This window comes from Hippocampus guttulatus, chromosome 8 (genome assembly GCF_054856545.1).
Source record: "Hippocampus guttulatus isolate MCC_2025c chromosome 8, RoL_Hgut_1.0, whole genome shotgun sequence".
Lineage (NCBI taxonomy): Eukaryota > Metazoa > Chordata > Actinopteri > Syngnathiformes > Syngnathidae > Hippocampus > Hippocampus guttulatus.
This window is the reverse complement of record NC_141268.1, coordinates 14,322,955-14,345,021: the sequence shown is the minus strand read 5'-3', so window position 1 is coordinate 14,345,021 and position 22,067 is coordinate 14,322,955. Positions and strand designations below refer to the sequence as shown.

Below are 22,067 nucleotides of genomic sequence, written 5' to 3'. Positions count from 1 at the left end.
AATGTTTCTACACATCACTTCTAAAAACAATTAATATGTCTTTTGACTCGTTTTTTTATTGCATTTCTTGCATTCACATAAAAAATAGAGCATAAAGTATTGCTAGTTTCTGTTTGCTGAAGTTTCTCACTAATGTGTGACATGCTGCCATGACAGTTTTCATTGGGATTCTTCAAAGTCATGTTGGGTCACCAAGCAGAGCAAACAAACCATTGCTTTATCCTACCACACACCTGCAAAACTATCTAAAAGGATGTTTTTGCTACTTGTGTGTGTGTGTGTGTGTGTGCGCGCGCGCATGTGTTTATGCATGTGTGCTTGTGTTCCTTGTGTTTTTATATTTTTAGAACATATTATCATTACTATTATTATCATTATGTCTATTATTATAGTATTTACGTCTACTTGTGTGTGTTTATGAGCTGCATATGTCCCTATTGCAAATAGCCGCTATTGTATTCCTCACTCATTGGCCTGCTGTGCTCACAGTGTTGAAAGTCTTTCTCTGAGATACTGAAACTTTTCTGTTTTGTGCAGTGAAACGTGAATTAAAGCATTTTAAATGCATTTAACATTACATGCAGACGTTTACCCCAGTGCCTACTCACATTATTATTATTTTTTTTTCAAGCACAAGTCACCAGGGAAAATCTGGGGAATCAAATCTGGGGTTTTATCTGACAATTAACATGTAGACCTAAACCTAAAGACACTTGCCTAGTCTTCCCTGATATTGTTTTAACTTTTTTTTCCTTTTCTCCAACATCTAATCAGACCACAAATATAAACACTGATAGCTGCATAGTACTTCTTTACCACAACTACAACTTTGCCAACAACCCATTGACATGGTTAAGGTGCTTCATTGACTATCTTCTTTAAGACGTATTGTATATTGTTTTCCTCTTTTACCCCACCATTTGTGTCCCACAGAGGTACGTATAGACCCCCTAAGCCAGCTGGGAAGATCTAGACATACAGTACAGAGAAATGTTGCAGGAGACTCCAGCAGCAACACAAATTCATCGACCACATAAAAGTGGGGGACCCAGTACACAGTGATTGCTAACAGCTAATATCAGAGGAGATCACGATATGGAACCCAGCGGGCTTTTTTTTTTCTTATGAAATTGATGCATCGGATGTGGAGAAAATTTGAATTATTGTTGAAGAGGTAGGGTTTGGAATTCAGCGGTGAAGCCAGCTGCAAAGTGAGAGTGCATATAATAGTCCACTTCATCGTCTTTGCAGGGTGATGATCGGTGATTTGTTGATATTTTATCGATGCAGGGCAGTTGGGAAAGATGAAAATGTATGTTGTCTCTCGGGTCGTCAAATACTTCTGGCTCTGCCTGTTAGCGCAACGGCAGCCGTAGTCTGCAACTACAGTATGCACCATTAAGCGTCGCTCACAAGTTTGACTCAAATGGAACGCCACCTGGGTTGAGCTTGCGGCTTCACAGTGTGCTTCTGCCTGACTCCTCCTTATGCTCACGCATTCAGTACGGAGTGAAGAGAATTGGCCCGTGCGTAGTGCGGATGGGCCCCGGGGCGGGCCTCAGCAGGCTAAGGGGGGCCCCCTGTAGCAGGTGGTGATGGGGGTGGGTTGGCGGGCCAGGTGGTCGCAGTGCCAGATGATTTGAGGATGCCGCAGCGGCCATGGCTGCCGCAACGGCCAGAGGATTTGGTAAGAGCCCCGCCCCCAGAGTTTTTGGAAGTTCCTTTGAGAGAGAAGGAAAATGTCATGTGACTAATCGAGATAGTGATGAAAACTCTGCTGTATGTTACACATACAGTACATTTGACAATAAAGTTTATCCAATCCAATCCAACACACATGGACAAAAGTACTGGGACACTAAGCAATTGATGAATTGTAGTAATTGACAGTGAAGTCTGCCACAAAACTAATGTCCATTGAGCGAAGTAAAGGTGAATGCTATACCATGAAGTCAACACGCTTCTTGTGACGACTCAGGAGAGGATTGGGTTTCCCCGCAACTCCATCTCGATGCCTCCGGCTGGAAATATGCTGCAAGGTGAAAAGAAACCGGACAGTTCATACAAATGGATTGCTTTTTTTTGCTCTTTAATTTTTTTCCCCCCATTAAAAAAAAGTCTCACCTGTTTAAGCTGCAGCTCAGAATTGACTCTGACATTGCAGATCTCACAGTGGAAGGTTCTTTCCTGAGTGTTAGAGTCAGATGACAGCTCCCCGCCCTGCTCAGGGCTGCCTTTCAGACCCAGACGTGGGTAGGCTTTAATGGGCCCCAGTCCACTCCGTGCCTCCAAAATTGTTTTGTGTTTTGTACCTGGAGTGATTAAAAATTGTTACGGAATCCATGTCATATTCACATTTTTTGATTGTTTGAAAAAAAAAACTATTTGCAACATTTATTTTAAACCACTGGGTGGCAGTAGTGCTCCTGCTTTATTTCTGTCCTATCAACTTGAGATTCACAGGAGCCATAACCCACCGATTCCAATTATGCATATTTCTCATTTCTGGTGCATGTGCTTGTGGAGCTGCGCATATGTACAAATTACCTTTGTTATGGGCCTCCAGCTGTGAGAGGGAATTGACTGCAACTTTGCATAAGGAGCAGTAGAGAAGCTTCTTGGCTTTTTCTTCCTCAGACTCTCCAGAGGGAGGGCTGGGAGCCGGAGACGGGTTGTCAGGCAGCAGCGCCCCTGCTGAGTCCGCTAGTGGCGCGCTGTCAATGGCGGCCGGCGAGGGGGAGGATGGCAAAGGTGCGCCCGTCGACTCCGAGAAGGGACACGCTGCTTCTGCTGAGCTCACTGTGGGTGTCGAGATGTGGCTCTGGGTCAAAGGTGACTCAGAGTTGGCACGAGATTGGGTGTCGTCTATAACCAGCACATACATTTCCGGTTAGTACGCAGCCGTCTAAAAGCCCCTTCAACACATTGGAACTTTATATAAATATGTGAAAATAACGAGACAGTGCTTTGCTGTCATTGCATGTACTGTCTACCGTCCGTTAAATATTAAGGGGACAGTTGTGCAATAGCAGGACGATATGGATATGAGAGAATAGCACGCTCCGCCGGATGCACCAGTCGGGTACTGTAAACTACCCATCGAGGGGTGAAAGCTCCGCAGCAGATGTGTTGAGCATCTGGGTCGTGTTGTGCCAGATTTTGTGTCTATATGTGTGCGGAGCATCACACGTCAGAGTGACAGGTGATGCTCACCCTGCTTATTTGGGTCAGGATCCAGGTTGAATGGTGAGGGACCCGACGGTGAGGGTGAAGTGGTGGGGGGAGAGTGCTGCTTGTCGCCATCCTGAAGACGACCTGTCTTAGACGTCTCTATGCCCTTGATCCTGCGAGCGTGTCGGTTGCCCTTGTAGTGAGCCTCTGCCTGACTCTGGAAGAAAACACAATTGGGTGGATGTGAAGATTTGTGAAGATGTTCGTTTCACTTGCATCATCGTCACTCTTAATCTGCTTGCTGACGTCCAAGTGAGTCACAGAGCCAGCGGGGGCCGTGTGTCTGTCACATAAAAGGCAATTCTAGTTCAATCATCTGAAGAGGTTGGCTTTTTTTTTTTTGGTGGGGGGCCATTTATTAAATCTCGCAGAAGGGTAATCTGACATGGCCATTTGGTAGACTTTCAAATTTCCTCACTGTAATTTTGATGTGTCAAACTCCGAAGAATAAATCATCAAACTTCCACTGTTTCTCCAGTGTTGTTTGATGACTTTATGGGGTAAATGTGAATTAGTGCCGTAGAACACATTTTAAGGAGGAACTTTAATCCCTCAGTGTTGATTTTAGAATTTATAATATTCTTAATAAGCAGTCTCATATTTATTTTCGCTCACTTTATTTTGTAGGGTTGTTTCCCCCCGAAACTTGCTGTGCACCCCCCTTACAGGAGCATAGTTTGGTCCTCACTAGATACAGATGCGCAATCTATCAAAGTCTCATGGAAAGCTGCGTAAAAACGTGTCTTTACAATTCAATAAAGTTCAATATGGGTTCATACTTTCAGAGGTCTGTTATTTAACATGAAGATGAGGAAGAGGAGGACGAGAACTGAGCATTATCAACCTAATGAAGACAAAAATAATCAACTGTTGTATTGGATCACATTACATGGTGTCAATGTTGCCATTGTTGTGACCAGAGTGCATAAACACAAGATAAGACAATTCAAGATGATGCCCAAAACAAGTTTGAAGGAAGCCCATAAGGCGTTTTAATGGATGCACGGCTGGAGCTCGATGGACCACCGGGTCGTGTTCAAGATGCCTCTGTAAGCCTCAAGTATTAGCTGGCGATGACAGTTACTCATATATAGCGCTCATCCTGATTGGTGATGACAGAATGGCATCCATAGCTCGCTGTTTTTGTAACTCAACCCAGTGGCTGCTGCTTCCCTAAGCCTTCAATTAGACAAGGGTATGATGCTTTACAAGCCAACAAACAACTGCTAGGAAGAGCACAAGTCCTTGAATTTTTTTTTTGGGTCACTCCCAGTTGCTGTCTTTCAGATAGCGTTCCAATACTTTCACTCTCTTTGTGACCTTCAAGTACAGGTCCTAAGAAATCAATGAAAGTCTGCCATGAATCAAAAAGAATCAGGAAAGCCTTTGGGGGAATGGCGCAAGGATGCGCTAGCTCGCCACGAGGACAGAAAACAGATTAAGCCATCAGATCATTGAGGTTAAGGGGCAAAGTGAATAATGATCAAATATGAATGAAGTGCAGAAGAGTAAGATGAGAAAAACGAAAGACGACCCCATGTGGAAGGGGATTAGGATGAGTGAGGAGGCATGGACGGGATTTAAAAGGGGGAGAAAATGGGAGCCGGTGAATGTCCCTGAAATCCTTTTCTCTCAAAGCAGTATATGCTTTGATGTTTTATCTATAGAGTGACAAAGGCACAGAAAATGGAGCGAGCCGGTCTCTGACAAATCAGGGTACAGGCAGCAGCGACAGTCACGTGTGGGGGGTGGGAAGAAGCTGGCGAGAAGGCGACAGTAAACCCCACGGAGGATGAAAGGGAAACATTACAAACAAGCACAGAAAACGGGTCGAGAAGGAACCGCTCGGAAAGAAAGGTGAAGGGAACAAGTGCGTTGACGGAATTCCGGGGATCGAACGGTCTGCGGCATGTGCCCGCTTGTCGTTCTGCAGTGGTGACGACGGCTAATGCAGCATGGCGTGACGTCAGCCTTGCAGCAGGACTGTGCTCGAACACTGGCAGGCTAATATGTCCTCTGTGGCCCGAGATGAATTGGCAATGTTATAATTACAACATGTAGAGCGAGAGGCACTTTATTCGGAGTGGTCACATCAATCACTTGCGTCACTTCTGCTTTTACTTCTCTTTAACAATGGCTTCCCTCAGGCGTAAACAAGAAAACGTGGGGGTATGCTTTACGACTAAAATATAAAAGCAGCCGTGGGAAGGCTTGAAAAACTGTCCACCTTCCACCTGCAGAAACTCGACTCCCAGCAGATTATTACTTCATTATTAAAGTGTGTTCACAAAGTTCCCATCATCTCCGGTTACGCTGGGAAGTCCTTGCTGCAGGGCACAGGTGCAAAACTTCGTGTTCATTCGTACAGTTTGGAGTGGATCGCACATCAGCGGCTTGACACGCATCCGGGCATTTTTGGGAAATTAAACCTGAGGGAGGGAGGTTCGTAGACAGCGCAGTTGCGCTCGAGCGGAAGGATCGGAACATCATGAATCTTGTTTTGCCTGTTCGGGAATCTCTCTGTTTGGCAGACGGCTGTGCGCCATGGTGGGCAATCTGGCATTCGCCGTGCCCCCGGCGCAGCTGACAATTTTATGGCTGAAATTAGACTAAGCGTATGTGTGCTCGAACCAACTATTGACGTAGGTAGTGTAAAGTGTGAAGTTTGGGTTAATTTGATTGGGGACATATTCTACGCTTTGCGGAGATGTGTGGTGGATGTCATTGTCTTTTATTTATATATATAACAAGGGCGTGCATCGAATCCTCTGAATCATAGCTAGAAATCATGATCATCTTTATTAAACAGTATTTTTAAAATCACACCCTGGTCACGGGAAGGCAGTCTCTAAGTGCCCATGTCACAGATCTGTCTCTCCCTGGCAAACTTTTCATCATTCGGCAGTAAACATTTGCTTGCACTTCTTTATATGTCCCGTCGACCTGCTACGGGACAGAAGCAAATTATATTTTTCTTTTGCCGTGTCAATTTTAAAGGCCGCAAGAGAAGCCACTTTGATTGGCGACAAATCAAGTCGGCTGTGTTCACGCCCACAACGGCGCAAAACACCGATTTTCTTTTACCTTTGCCAAACTCCGTTTGCCTGCAAGATACCAAAACCCAGTCGAGTCCGCCCCTATGTAGATTCAGACCGCGCCGCTCACTTGTAGTGCCCTTGTCTTGAAAAAAGAGCTCTTTCTATAGTATGTAAATGAAGTCATACTGTATTGAACAAAATGCTCACATCTTCTGCACTTGTGGACCATGTGAGAACAGCAGCGGGTGATATAATTAAGTGGCCCCTCACAGAGAACTGGGCAGTGTTACACAAGTTTCAGATGACTCCTCTGCCTGTGTCCTTTCTACACTGCTGCATATAGAGGACAAGTATTTAGCACCTAATCGTCACAATGTATTTATATTTCAGGCTCCGCTTGTACGCTCTATTAGGGTTTTGTCGGAATGCTATTTGTTTTGGTTTGTGGTTTCTGTGACAGGTTTTAGTGATCAGTTACGATGAATTTCTTTCAATAAACTTTGCAGGCTGGTTTCGGTTATCCATGTTCTTTGCATGGGGGACATATTTTTTTTGACTGCCAATGGAGTAGACATACATCCATTTTTTTCTGTGTCGCCCAGACAATATTAGCAGTGATTTGATTTGAGATCCTCACTGTACTCCTTGTCATTTTGGCTTGTTGTTTACAAGACCGTGGTAGTTTGGCACCTCTAAAGGTTTTAAATTAAGTCTCCAGGTCTAAATTGAAATGTTTCTTCTGTGAAAACAGGAATATATGAGTACTTTACAGCCAGAATGATGACACAACACTGCTGCTCTAGCGCTTGCATCCAGTCATTAAAGTTTGGTTCATAAAGATTTTCAAGTATGGCAAGTACTATCATATTTTTACTTTGATTTTTGTCATGTCAACATGTTGGGAGAATTGCTGCATTCTGTCAATGGATGAATGTGGGATGAATGTGTCATGGAAGCAAGCGGGTTTGGACTGGGAATAAAAATCACTTCTGACCGTTTCCTTCTGGCATCTGCAAGAATTACTCAACCACACGCAGCCACGTTTTTTATGATAATCCTTGTAAGGACACTAATACCTTCAAACCAACCATTACTTAAATGCACACAGTTCGAAAAAAACCCATTGATCTTACAAGGTTTAAATCTTAAAGTGCTTTGCCCAGAGACAGATGTGCAAGGGCTCTCTCACTGTAAATGTCAAACAGCCAACACATAAATCGTCTTCTGGGATGTTCACATTAAAACCCCATCTCCATCAAGCATTACACTTCACTTAATCTCACTATGATGTAAATTGGAGAGTATACCTACTGTTACATGTTTTTCAATCACAGGGTGGCGTGGTAAAATACTCATTTGTGTGAACTAATAAATTCAAAGATAAAGGACAATAATGAGCAACATGCAGAAATGTGTGTTTTTCTTTCCTGGGCGTGTGGCTGTAGAATACAAACTTTGAGAAACTTTTTTTTTTTTTAATCTTTCCTCTTATCATGAGTGGGGACACAATCTATACACAGCATCGTGTATAACTTCACCCTTATGGGGACCATGACATAAACAAAGAGAACTGAGCATAAAATGAAGTGAACTGAACTGAATGGAGAAACCTGATTTTCGAGTTATCGTTTTTGAGCTTGTAAAGTTGCAAATTGATCCTTTTAGTGGGAACATGCAATTCCTTTCCTTTGAAGTTTTTTTTTTTTTTTTTTGCCTTTAGGCACATTGCTTTTAGCTGGCGGTGCACCATCTGTCAAAAAATGCTTTATCAGCTTTAATGGAACTTTAAACACAAACTACTGTTCATTTCTTGGCCTTGGGTCCTATCTCACACCGCTTCTATTAAATTGTCATCAGAGTAAATCTAATAGGCTCCTGTATCCTGACACTTGCTATCTTATGCCAAGCTATGATGACTAAACAAATCAACCAAGTGTCTTTGCTGTTCAGGACACGATTCAGCCTAATAGAAACAATTGGGCCGACTGCATATTAAACAGGTAGTTTTCACATCATATGGGGGGACCGTCGACATTCAGACTAAGATGTAGAGTATCATGTGTGCTCATTATTGAGCCTACTTGCATTCGAATGATGAATATTAGAGTGAGGGTTGCAATGTCAAATTTCATACCTCGGAGTTGAACCGAATTTGACAGACATTGCAGGAGATGATTGGCCGCTTTGTCCTCGCCATGGGATGCCCGAAAGTGTGCGTCATTACTGCCTTCTGGACGGGGTCCATCTGAAAAGGGTAAGTTAGCACAAAGGTCACTTGACAAGATTCAACAACAGCGGATGAGATCAGGGGTGCAGGTGACTGACGGGGAAGCTGCTAAAAGGAGAGATGTAAACAAGAAGCGTGAATTCGGGCAGAAGTGATTGATGTGGACAGCATGGGGGGCGCGTGCTCGTTCGCAGCAGCTGTTGTTGTCTGCAGGGCCTCACTTCCTGGGTGCGGTTCAAATACTTTCATTCACATTGTGACTTCAAGGGCCTAATTATAGACTCCCGCCATTCAAAAAAAATACGATATGTTTTGGGAAGACGCTGGAGTTCGTAGATTAAATTTGAAATCTATAGTGTGTTTCTGTGTTTGTTGCTTTTAATGAAGATAAAAGATTAAGAATGAAAACGTATTTAGGCATTAGAGGAAGGACTGGTATTGATGAGTGACATATTGTAGACAATGCAATTTTGTCTGAATTACTCTGCAGTTGACTCTGTGGGTTCAACCAATCCATCACACTTAATGCAGAAAAAAAAAAAGGTCAGGGCCAAAAATCAGCCAATCTTATTGGCGCTGGAGCTGGGATGCAGGCTACTTTACTGCATGTGAAGTCGCTGGTGCTTCCTTTTAGTATTCAGAAACACACAGACAGTGCGGGTGTTGCCCTAAGCAACCACCAAAAGTTCTCTGTGGTTTTACTCAGCCTATCATCTGCTGCCTCCACTCTGGACGCATGCAGCCAAAATGAAAGAGTGTTTACGCTCCACAGCTGCAGACACCCGAGGAAAATGTGTTGGTCTGAAAAACCTGAATGCTGTTGGAATGTATTGTTGGCATATACAAGCTCTCTGTTTATTTTGGGCTTTTTTTTTTCATCCTGTCGTCTCCCTGCTCTTCTCTCTTTCCCTTTGTGTAAGAAGATCATTGTCAGTCGACCTACTGAATGAATCAATGCATGCGTAATCTGAATAATGGAGCCAGTTCAAGGCACCCCCGGTCCTGTTTCAGTCCTCCGTTCCTCATTTTCTAAATTTTAGTCAGTTCTCAACGGCTTATAAAAATAATTCATCATACAGATACCAAATGTGAATAAATGAGGTCACACAAATACAAACTGAACATTGGCATTGGTTAAGACTAGAGATGCCAATAGCCAATAGTATTATTATTGTACTCATCCATGTAAAAATGCTCCGATACTGCAACACCGAAACCGCTTCACTAACCTGATACGTACATTTCGAATAGAAGCCATGACAGCCATGTGGCTTTCAGGTTAATACGGACGGCAGCACTTTTAACTGACTGCAAGTTATGCCCTGCAAAATGGTTGATGATGCCTCTTCTTATTAAAACTCAGAATAACGATGGAACGCTAATAAATAACAATCTTGTTATTGTAGGCAAGTGTGTTCAGAAGACCATGAAAGAACTATATGAATGCAATCCAGTTTTTGTTTATTGAAAATAAGATGGAGAGTGATTTGTGAAGGTCTGATGACATTAGCGGCCACACTCCACATCCTCAACAACGCAGGATGAATCATAAACTCACACAGGGGTCGTTTTGCCCGAGCCGCACGCAGATGACCGAGATGACGTGCGGATGCGTGTTGGTCACGTTGACCTTCACATGAAACTCAATCTGGAAATGGGAACCAGCAAATGCTGACTCTGGAGAACTCAGCCTAGGTCGCTTATACAATTGATTAGCCGGAAGTCATTTTAGTGCTGCAGAACACTCACCAAGGCTTTTCTTTTTTTGTTTTTTTGTGTTTGTTTTTAATGAGTGTCACTCTTGAATAAAAATGTACATCGCTGTCAAATAGTAGGAAAATATGTAAATCCTCTGTACTTGTTGCTGTAGGCAAAGAGCCAACGCTAGCAAACAGCAACTTGGTGTCATCTCAGATTCCGTTTAGCATCCACGCTTGGTCACATGACTCGGACCACTTACTGTATTAAAATTGGGGAAGAGACCCAGAGTTGCAGGGTGTGGCGACTCCAGGGGGAATTGTAGGAAGGGCTTCATGTCCAGAGGGGAAGGTGAGAGGACGGCTGGGCTCCTGAGGAAGGCAGGGACCGGCCCCGCTCGGTTTATACTTCCTGTACAAAAAAGGGAACATGAGATTAAAATGAAAGATGTGTGTTTATAGATTATTCTCGCTCTTTACCAGAATTAGATTTCACCCCAGCTACTTTTAGTATCTTGGACCACAAACCGTTTTAAATGAATACAATTCTTCCTCTGACTCAGACTCGGGGATCTGTGAAAGTCAAAAGTGGTTCGGCTGATGTTGGCAGTCAAGCTTTTGCGTTGACGTTTGTGAAATAACGCTTGGAACTGAAAAGGAACCCGCAGGCACAATGGATCGCTTCGTGTTGATCTTTAATTTCACAAGATGACTTGAGAATTTGGATCTGAACATGAATCTGAATTAAACCTTCGAGGACCTGCTAGAAAACTAACAAGGCGCAAAATGTCTCGCTAAAACGAAGACTCAAGGATGAATCCCAACTTCCGATTGATGAACAGCAGACGCTGATATCCCTTGAGAGCACCGCTGAACGATTTTGAAAAATCATCTCATTGCCGTTTTATCCCCTCAATACTGCAAATGGGATTTTAATATGCACTATTTTTTTCCGAGGTCCTCTTCCCATGTATTTTTTTTTAAACAAACACAAGCAATAAACAAATCCGTATTACAATAAACAATATGAGCGTCATCATGCAAGCGTTTTGGTTTCATAGGTTAGCTTTAAATGTTCACTACGACCACTTTGCAAAATTCCACCAAACAAGTGTGGCATCAACAAAAATCACTTTAGCTGTCCATGTTCCATTTAGCAATTGTATGTAAACATGTGGACTGGGCTTCTTAAGCACCAAATTTATCACGGCACTCTATAACTAAATAAATGAATGAAATATCCATCCATGCATCATCCGAATGCATCCTAAGGGTCGCAGGTGTGCTGGAGCCTCTCCCAGCTGTCTTTGGGCAGTCGGTACACCCTGAACCGAGTGCCAAAATGTATCAAACGCTACCAAGCCAACAAAATTCAGCAGTTATTTTATTATATCCCAAATTGCAGCATTTGTGATTTGAGACTCGCATTCAGCTACTACATCGCAACGTCGACCTGAATTTGATGAATTGATCGGCCCTAATGGCGAGCCGTGTACTTTTTCGTTCATGTCATGTCGATTTTATTGGGAATAAAAACCTGCGTTGAATGAAAAATGCTGATCCACTTCCTGCCCGCGCCTCTCCTCCCATGGCATCCCTTGCTCACTTTCCTCTCACTTGCAGCTCAGCCACAGTGGCTGCCTGTACTTAAGGACTCTTCTTGTGTGATGGGCAAGGAGGGGGTGTGGGGGGGGGTAAGCTTCTTAAGCCTCACAACTGGCGTGCTGCAGATATCTGCCTCCTCTCACTTTCCTTGCCGCTTCTTTCTGACACCAGACATTGTTTTCTGTCCTCATTTCACGGTCTCTTATTCGGCTTGCCCGCATCTCGTGCTTTCTCACTTCCGCAGCGTCCAACCTACAATGCTTGTTTTTGTTTCTGCCTCTTTATCCCTGCTACTGTTTTGCACGTTCCTCTCACTGCCAAGGCGCTTGGTGGGGAAACCCGCAACATGATCATGGTCCAATCAGACGGCACAAGAAATAATTTGTATGCCTCCCCCTCACCCCCTCCCCTCTCCTGAGACGACACGCAATCAGCATCTTTTATTGCTACTACTTTGTGATGACTGATTACTTATTGCTGTTAAATATGCAAAGAGAAATCGTTTCAGGGGGAAACGGAAGAAATGCTATTTTGGTGACTCCAGACACGTTGGGGGACATGCGAAGAATGCAGAAATGGACAAAGGGGGAAATGATTTTTTTCCTCTTTTTGCTCATCTTCAGATTGTTTGAGCCCTTGCAACACTGGAGCAGTTGCTACATTACAAGCAGAAAGTTAATTTGTTTTGGCAGGACGACAAACGGAAAATTCCTAAATTCATCCTGATGGTAGCTTTCAAAGTGTGTGTCATCGTACTCTAAAGCCAGAAATAACTGTACAGAATTTGGACATAACCGTTGATTTGAAGTCGAAAGCATTTGGAATCCAATTCAGCTTCTTGGACCGCGGTCTTGTAAGACATGACGTGTATGATATTTGACCTTCGCGTACCTTACAATAGTTCCATTCAGTTGACTCGTATCTCAAGGTTCAGGCACCAATGTACACTTAATGCTTTCAGGGACAGCGGTTACTACAGTGCACAGCTTATCGGGTTATCAGGTTACAGGTTATCATTATTTGTGCATGAAAGGTTTAATTACAGAAAAAGGACTGGCCTCAACGAGGGGAGTTGACAGAAAAAGAATATGGATCCCAAGTTCCGTGAAGTAAATAAAAAGACTCTGGTGTCATGTCCTGATTTCCGTGCAGGTGCAATGCTTGCTGCACTAACACCTGGTCTAACATGCCTTCAGGATTTGGGACAGTCACAAAAATGTAAGTGAGTGATTCAGTTGTACTAATTAAATTAATTTTTCAATACATGTATTATGTGTTACAAATGTGGCCTTTACTCTTATTAAACATTTTATATGATTTGACACCAGAATAGAAATATTTTCAGTAACCTGTATGGATATGTTTGTTGAAAAAAAATAATCCTGTCACATTTTTTGTAATTAATTGCCTGATTGGGTATTGCAGGTAGAAAATCTCGAATCTAATTTAATTTGGCGGTGACTGGTACATGCAGCAGGGTGCACCATTAATTTGTGCCTCCACCTCAGTTCTAAATTTTGCATTCCGGCTTCCTGCTGCATTCCAAGACACATTCATTGAAGACTTGAAATCGTGCTTATGTGTGAATGTGAATGCAAAAGTGAATGGTTCTTTGTCGATGTGTGGCCTGCGATTGGCTGGGTGACCCGCCTCTCGCTGATTTAAATAGAATAAATGGTTTGGAATGGTTATATTTGTCATATAATGCCACTTCTTTAGAAACAATGTGAACATTTCCTGCTTCTGCGCTTTGATGATGATATGTAGTGAAACGGATGATGTTGGTGTTGCTCAACCACTCAAAATCATAAACAGGTTGGATGACGTAATTATCCTCATTTTGATTTGGAGAATTTTTGATACAGCCCTCCTCGTATTGGATCCGTGCCGAGTGGTCATTTTAAATGGTCTCGAACCATCTAGTGCAAGTATCTATCCTAAAATACATTTGTGTCTGTACTTGATAAGAGTAAGTAACGCATTTTGTCACAATCTATAATTCAGAGAAATGATACTGAATGTTCCCAGAGCCCGATCAGCAAAAACGAAAGATCAGGCTCAAAATTCAAGATTACCTGAAGATTCTGCTTGCCTGCAATCTACTTCTTCGATTTCAAACAAATCAAAGCAGGCCGGAAACCTTCCGTGATGTAAATAAACGCTCGCTTAACAATGCAAATAAAGGAAAGGACGGCATCTCGAGCAGTATGGATTTAGTCGGGAGGTGCAATATTTCCTCTTTGCCTAGCCAAGCGTGCGCCCGCTGCTCATTTTACGCCACATTACAGTTTAAAAGTCAAATCATTTCTGCTGTACCGTCATTAACGTTGCAGCACGCCCCAATAGAGTCGCATATTTCAAGTTATCACACTGCCTTTCTCGAGGCACGTTCCCTATCATCTCTCGTGCGGGTTCTGTTCCTACATGCCCTTCCTAAGTGATTTACAATGACATCAGATAAGTGAATGCGCCACCTCTTCACCAGCGACCACGTCGGACGACTGGCATTGATTGTACACATTCGGAGGAGAGTTCAAGTGCTGTCAAATTCTATAAATCCAGACCACACCATCTATTGGCCCTTCACTCAGAAAAAGGATACAACCCGCCTTCATCACCACTGTTTTTTTTTTTCTCATGCAAATGTTTAGCTGTGAAAAAGATCAATGCCCATGTAATAGCTTATTGAATTTTTTGTGTAGAATTGCGAGAGGCAGCCTGCAATGAAGAGATGCAGACGCAAGGCGGGATGGAATAAAGGGTTGGGGGGGAAAAATGACATCCACGGGCCAGCAGCTTATCACCACAAAGCATGGTGCGCACACGCAAACACGTACACGCCAACGTGCTGTGCCTAAGGGCTCTGAAATTGGCAATTCATTTGGCCAATTTAGCTTTAATGATCACAGAGGTAATGTCAATGTCAGTGACGACGATGCAGCCTTTCAGTATTCCCTGCCTGACTGCATCGCTGTTTGGGACCAAGGCGGGGAGTGGGAGGGACCGTTGAGAGGTGGGCTGCAAGTCTGGCAGCCAAAATGAATTTGGGAAAAAAAAAGAAAAGAAATACAGCCATCTCTCCTTGTCGGCTCGGCACAAAATGCCAGGCGACTCACATCTGCATGTAAATGGGCTGCTGTGCGCAGATACCTCTCAAAGGCTTCCACCGCCTCCCCTGACAACGCTGGTGTACAGAGCCTCCAATGTGGAGCCTGCAGCTCTGTCTTGACCCACTCTGCTTATGTTTATCCCCCCCCACCCCCCAGAGTTTATGTGGCGGCGTCACACATCCTCAAGTTGATTCGGTGGTAAACGACACCGTAAAGTGCAGATGGTCATTTACGAGCATCTTTTAGCTCCCTCGCTGGCAGAAATTTAATTTGATCATCACTTCTCTGTAAAATAATTCAAAGGTTTCCGGTGTTAGCGCTCGTAATGTTGTCCGTCTTAGCCGCGTAACCTGTAAAGAAACACTGCGAGCTTTGTTTTGCGTCCGCAGGGTGACTCTGCTGCTAGTATGGACTCAGCATGAAATCCAATTTACTGCAGCTCAGCTTACCCCCAAAGTCATACGCGGTTATTTCAACCTAAGCAAGGGACAGGCGACGAAGCACACAGAACACTGCGGTGTTCTTCTGGGCTCGGTCCTGATGAATGTCGCGTCAGTGTGTGTGTGTGTGTGTGTGTCTGTGTGTGAGATCTGAAGAGAGCTGCTTGATTTAGGTTTGCACTTCGTTTTAATGATAGATGCTGTGCGCCCCAGTGGCGAGGCTTAAATGCTGCCTGCCACACAACTCCCATAAGTCCTTTCACTGGAAGAGTGACTGTGTGTGCGCCGGCTCGTCTTCCTGCAGTTCACTTCTCTGACTTGTCACAGTTTTTGACAACGAACAACCAACTTGATATTATTTTCACCTCTCACATGAATTATGATGAGTACGTATGTAAGCGCACCGTCAAATTGCTTGAGTCAAAATCTCCGCAGACAAACATGTTATCGGCGCACGAGTATGCCATTTCAACATTTGCCGGATTACGATAGAGGAAAGCATCCACTGATTAGCAAAGAGATGAGCTTGGGAGGAATAATAGCAGCTGAGGGGGATGGAGTCGATCGAGCACGAGTGAAGGAAAAAAAACAGCACTGGAATAAGAAGGGGGAAGCGAGGGAAGGCATCCGAGGTTGGGGAGGGGGGGGGGGGGGGGGAGCCGCATGTTTTAAGGTGAGTCCAAGGTGAACGGAGGATGTAAAGAGCCGTGTAACCTGCAGGTTAATGTACAGGAGGAACATCATTGGCGGTTGTAGCAGATTGCGACACGCACTGGTTCACGGTTTTCATCAAGCAGCCTCCACACATGCAGCTATACCTGCCTCCGAGGCTTAACTTTTGGCCGTCACATGCAAAATGTCACATAGGCATGAGAAATTTGGGGTTTATTTTGCATCTCGCCTCGCAGGCTGGATATGTCTTGTCTCATTTTAGCCATAAAACATCCTGAGATCTGGAGCAATGATATTCAATACTCGAAGCATTTACGCGCTTAAAACGACACAAATCAGCACATTAATCCAGTACAAAAAAATCAAAATGCCTTTAAAATTCACACAACCTACCATGATGGAGGTTTTGTGAAACTGCGCAGACTTCACAAGTTCAGAAAGCATCTACAGATTTTTCTTGAAACCTATCCTATGTTATTGGCCCCAAAACGTACCTATTCCGTTTTATTAATTAGTTAATGAATTAATTATGTGACCTGAGCCATGTTCAATTGAAAAGTAGCGCTTTGCTGACATCTTGTAGTAGGGCTGGTCGATAATTCAATATCAGTATGTATCACGATAGACACTTGATCGATATCAATAGAAAATGCCGTCGATAAAATGTTGGATATAAAAGAAAAAAAACTCGATACATCCGAACACAAACCACAACGCCGGCATCTTCTGTATTGTCGGCAGCGCGCAGCCGCCTCGATGCCACAAGAAGAAGCAACTCAACCAATGAAGAAGTGCCCATGTAAGATCCTCAACTGTAAACGCTACATCCATCCACAAAACCCTTACTTCACACGTTTCTTCATATGACTGCTCTTTTTATAAGACAGATAAATGTGAGTCATTTCAAAGCATGATCAGAGAAGATACGATCACATCACAACTCTATTCAAGGAATTTTGTTAACTCCTCTCTAGCTTCAGTCGTTTAGGGAGATGTTGGAACATCCCAAAGCTGGTTGCAGAGTCTCTTTTCATGATACTGAGGTCACTGTTGTGCGCAGTTTTGAGGCCAACGGAGGAGCATATGGCATGAAACCACACCGAGGGAAGTGAAGGTCATGAAGAAATCCACTGTGTCAACACAACATGCAGCCTTTCCCCTCCACATTATTACTCTCCTTTTATTTGAGCATTTACACACCTGCAGTAACTCGACTAATAGGGCTCGCACTGACCCAGGACTGTGCAACCTGAGCGCGCAAGGAACCCGAGGGGAAAAAAAAACCCATGCAAAAGAGTCAACATATCTTGATAATAATGAAGCCAGCAGGTGCATCCCCCGCTGGCTTTTTTTCAAAGGGGAGAAGACAAAGGAAGGATGTTCAGGTGACCGACACTATAGAAGTAGCGTGTCATTTTCTAGGGGAGCAATAATTATGGGTTATATTTTGAGAGCCTGTGTGGTTTGATGCCATAGCGTGGTCTTGAAGCAACATACAAAGATAATGACGGGTCGGCGCCAGGCTTGCAGCCCTCAGGCCTTATTTGGCAACCTTGAAACCAGTAAATGACAGATCTACACATTTCTGTCTTTGTGTCCAAGCCCTTCTTATTATATATCTGGTCACCAGACATTTGGCTCCGCTAGAGTCTTTGTCTGTGCCTTCGCAGACTTTTTGACCGGTTCAAGAAATATCAACTGGCTTATTTTTGCGACAAAAAAACCCCCAGTAACTTTTCTGACAATATACTGTATATCGGCCAACGATAATAGAATTTTACCATTCTAATATCTTTATTGGCTCTAGGGCCAATGTTTTTAAGTTAGGTCAAACAAGTGCAATACTATTAACCTGTTCCAGCCCTTGTGCTATATCTTATGTGCACACGTTGGCCGCCAGGGGGCAGTATAACAAAGACAGTATACACAAGAAGAAGAGTTCAACTGACTCAATAATAAGAAAACCTCACCCGCTTATTTGCGATCGGGGCGGCCATCACGCAGACATAGACCGGCCGTTCGGGAAAATCAACACAGTGTCACGAAACTCCCGATGACCAGTATGCCCCTACTCACTGCCTTTTAATTCAACACCATAAAAAGCTCTAAAACGAATATCAAGCAGCAAATCAACGCCTCAAGCTGAAAGCACCATGATTACTTCTGTAAAAATGTTTTAAATAACACAAATACAATGTAGTATTAATAATGTTCCTGACAATGCTCGACACCCTTGGACTCTCATGCTGCGCTTATTCATTTACTCTCCTGTTTGTTATCATCTTTGCCTTTCCAGTGTTTTAGTGTATTATCACCCAGCTGAACAAACAATGCATAGAACTGTGAACAATAACATTAGCATTGACATTAGTGCTAACGCAACGTCGTATCAAGGCTGGTCCACAAATATTATGGTCCAATGAAGTATTTCGAGTTTGCCAAGGCAATGATGGAGATGATATTCTTCTTAATACAAGCCAGTGTGCTGGCACATTGATATCACAGCTGTTGTTTTCAGGACACCTTATTTGTTGCTTTACGAAATGTACTACTTATGTGAAGCAAAATTTTCCAATCCAATCAAATTTGACGTTTTGGCTCATGATGCTGGACTCAAGTCAGTCTTGTGTGTGTCAGTTTGTCAAGCATACATTTCAAATGTCAATGGCGGTGATCCTTCGATGAGTTGCCTTGATTTAAAGGTCATGTTATTTATCTAAGGCAACATACCCCTGTGATTCTTTTAGGGGGCGTTAATAATTTGTAGGACATACCACCCTTTCCATCCCCAACACACACACGCACTACTATAGTAGTAAGGAAGGTCTGTGTGAGAGTAAAAAAGAAAAAAAAGCCTTGGTCCTTTATCCTGAATAAGTAAAAGCCTCAAACCTCTAGATGTGAAATATTCATTGTCAAAAATTAAATAAATATCACGAAAGAGTCACCGAACGCTGCTCTGCACCAGGGGGAGATGAGTCATATTTAGCACATGTTTAGAATGTGTGAATCTTTGCTCTCCGGTGTTCAAATGGTGGCTGAGCGGAGAAAATACGTTCATTGTGATTGTGACTGATAATTATGTGAGCGTGTTTTTCGAGACTTAGAGCATGTGCCTGTTAAAATCTGATTATGCTTGTTCTGGCTCAAGGGGTTTGAGCGTGAAAGCTAAAATAGATTCGAATCAAATATTCAGTCAAAGAAGCTACAACAGCCAACGCTGTCATTGCACTTTATGCAATTCATTGTCGAGGTATCTGCAAATGAGCCAAAACCAGACAAAGCTGTACACTCTTAAACTTGAAATGAATGCACCTTCTTGCGTGTAGCGATTAATCTGCACAGTACAAAACAATTAGATATGTGAATTTTGGCATTTGCACCTGCGTCGCGTGGTGTTTCTTTGAATAAAACACAACATTCAGAATGGAGCATGACCAAAGAGATGTGAAAAGATGTTCTTCAGTCGGGCACATTTGAGGGGCGGGGGGGCGCCCTCATGTTGAAATTGTATATTGTTCTCTCACCTCTCCCTTTTTTTGAGCGAGGAGAGGAGATGACCTTCAAGCGTTGTTATAATGCAACATTGTCATTGCATGATCGCATCAGCAATGCAACTGACTGAGCACTTGATCCTATCCCATGGTTCAAATGTTGACAAAAGCACTGTTTGATTGACAACAAACACCGTCTGCATTTGTGCATTCAGGGCTACTGTAGAAAAATGGCGCTGCAAGATGGTTGGCTCTGTTAAAAAAATAATAATAAAAAAAAAGGCGCTAAATATCCTATGGAGCTAAAATTCAATTTTACAGTGGAATATTATTCAGGAATGTCAGAGTTGTCCCGCTTTGGAATAATGTTAACATAAATATTCAAAAAATCGGTATTTATTTTGAATCTAATCTCCTCCCTTCAATTAGATGTTTTTTTCCCTTCTTTTTTTAAGGTGAAAATTTTGACATTATTCTGGCCTTGTAATCCTGGGCTGTCCTTCAGAATTAACAATGAATCTGACACAAATTCGTCTTTAAAAAAAAGTCTGACCTATATAAACACCATACATTTAAAAATAACCGTTTTCTTGCTAAGGAGACTTAAACTGTTAAATATATGTGTAAAAATATCTCTACATTTTTTTTTTCTGTGGGATTATGGAAAGCACCAAACTGAGATGAATGATCATTTCATCTGTGGAATGAACTGTAACATTGTGAAAATGTGCATCATCTCTAACCTTTACACATCTTCGGTGACCTGTCAACAAAACAGTATCGCTGAATATATCAAATCATATAAAATGCACCAGGTATAAAGAAAAAAAAGCAACCGTTTCTTTGTTTACTTGTCTGTGACTGAGTGACTACCTTCATCGAACTTGTATTCCCGACGCACACAAAAAGTTTGCGCCATAACATCAACGGGAGACTCACCTAAGATCATCCAGAAGCCTTCCACGGGGAACTTCTTCTTGTCCACAATGTCGTCCTTCTCGTCTCCTCTCAAGTGTGCTAAAGCTCGAGCGCGCCTCTCTCAAAACTCAACATCAATGCGTAAGAAGCCTCCGACATGACAAGCTTTACTTTTGCCTCCAGCTGTCGTCGCTCCTCTCCTGCTGCTTTTTGCAAGCCTGTGATCTCGAGTTCACGTCTTAGCCGGAGGAGAAGCACGCCGGTCCTGCTGCAACACGCGCTCGAGATTCTACTGCATGTCAGCCACTAATGTAGTCGCTGCTCGACGCTCAGTTCAGCGGCAGGAACAAACGGCGAATAGAGCTGAGGTGAAGCTTCACCGTAGGATCCTCTGCACTACTCTACACTCTCTTTCTCTCTCTCTCTCTCTCTCTCTCTCTCCCTCTCTCACATTTTTGGGGTTTGGGTATAACCTAAAGGCACCTTGCACTCCCGAGCCGTGATTGGCTACAGCCTCGGCCAATCAGAGCGGTCCATGCGGTGTGTTTTCTTGGGGTGTTTGAATCAGGAGGCAGCGGTTTTGTTTGCTCTCCTTCCTTTTTTACCAGCACCCCACCATATTCCGCCGTGCGCATTTGCTCCCGCCCGCCTGTGATGTGGTTTTTTTTTTCCCGTAACGCTTCGAAAAAATAAAGCTGAAGAGCAGAGGCAGAGGTGTGACGAGAGACTGACAGCCCGCGAGAATGGATAGAACGTTTGAGGGAGTGGAGGAGAAATTGAGTTTAATGCGCACTGACTGGGGATTTGAAAGAGTGGGCTGAGGATACGCGCCGACGGCTGTTTTGACACTGCTGATGGGGGTTCTAAAAAGCAGGCGGAAGTGGAGGCCACATGACCTCCTAACTCAGTACTTCATGTTTCATCTGATAGAGTTCACATGGTCTGTCCGCGTGTGTGTGTGTGTGTGTGTGTGTGTGTGTGTGTGTGTGTGTGTGTGTGTGCGCACGCACGCCCATGCCCATGTGAGATAAGGTTTCCCCATTAGTGGACCCGGGGCTTAATAATGCAGGTAGATGTATTGTTAGAACCAATGGGCCAGGTGCTAATGTGTGCTGTCTGAGGGTGGGGGGGAGGGCGGGGCAGTCATAGCACGAGTTTAATGGATGTTACCAAAGTAAACTGAAACCAGACCTGGAGACTCGGGTGACATGTTATCCAGTGTGTACGTGTGTGTGTGTGTGTAATTTGTTTTGACATCAGGCAACGTTATGACAAGGATCACATATTTAGTTTTATACTTACCCCTTGAGGGCCAGACCAAACATTTCCATTATATGATATATATATTCTTTTGTTTTACAATGACCCAATTGGGTTAGTTTCTTGATGACAATAATTTGATGAATTCATCATGCGCTTCAGAAGACCAGTCAAGAGCACGCGCACGCTGTTAACCCACTCTGTAACTACGAAGTCGTTGTGTGACATAACATCCACAAACGGGGCTTTGTGAAAAAAAAAAAAAAGCACACATATCCCAAACCTTGCCCAACATATTCACAATATAAACGGGATCATGTCGAAATTAAAAAAAAAGCATCATTTGGATGAGCTTAATTTGCCTGACAATCATAT

At 43.4% G+C, this 22,067-nt stretch overlaps 1 protein-coding gene across 1 annotated transcript; it reads right to left on the bottom strand.

Moving 5' to 3' along the window:
- Nucleotides 1–36: 36 nt before the first annotated feature.
- LOC147201314 (zinc finger protein 385A-like) lies at nucleotides 37–20,801 on the bottom strand. Its single transcript, XM_086116987.1, has 8 exons — nucleotides 20,454–20,801; nucleotides 10,457–10,605; nucleotides 8,404–8,514; nucleotides 3,214–3,388; nucleotides 2,548–2,865; nucleotides 2,125–2,312; nucleotides 1,946–2,032; nucleotides 37–1,721 (listed from the first exon to the last, which is right to left on the bottom strand). The coding sequence occupies exons 1-8, from the start codon at nucleotides 20,461–20,463 to the stop codon at nucleotides 1,500–1,502; spliced, it is 1,260 nt and encodes a 419-aa protein (XP_085973113.1). The 5' UTR covers nucleotides 20,464–20,801; the 3' UTR covers nucleotides 37–1,499.
- Between the last annotated feature and the right edge of the window lie 1,266 nt (nucleotides 20,802–22,067).

Excerpts from the sequence above, each read along its gene's own strand:
- LOC147201314 (XM_086116987.1), bottom strand. Across the intron at positions 8,515-10,456 it reads TCTTCCCCAATTTTAATACA|ATGGACCCCGTCCAGAAGGC; the intron begins GTAAGTGGTCCG and ends TACCCTTTTCAG. Across the intron at positions 3,389-8,403 it reads AAATTCGGTTCAACTCCGAG|AGTCAGGCAGAGGCTCACTA; the intron begins GTATGAAATTTG and ends GTTTTCTTCCAG.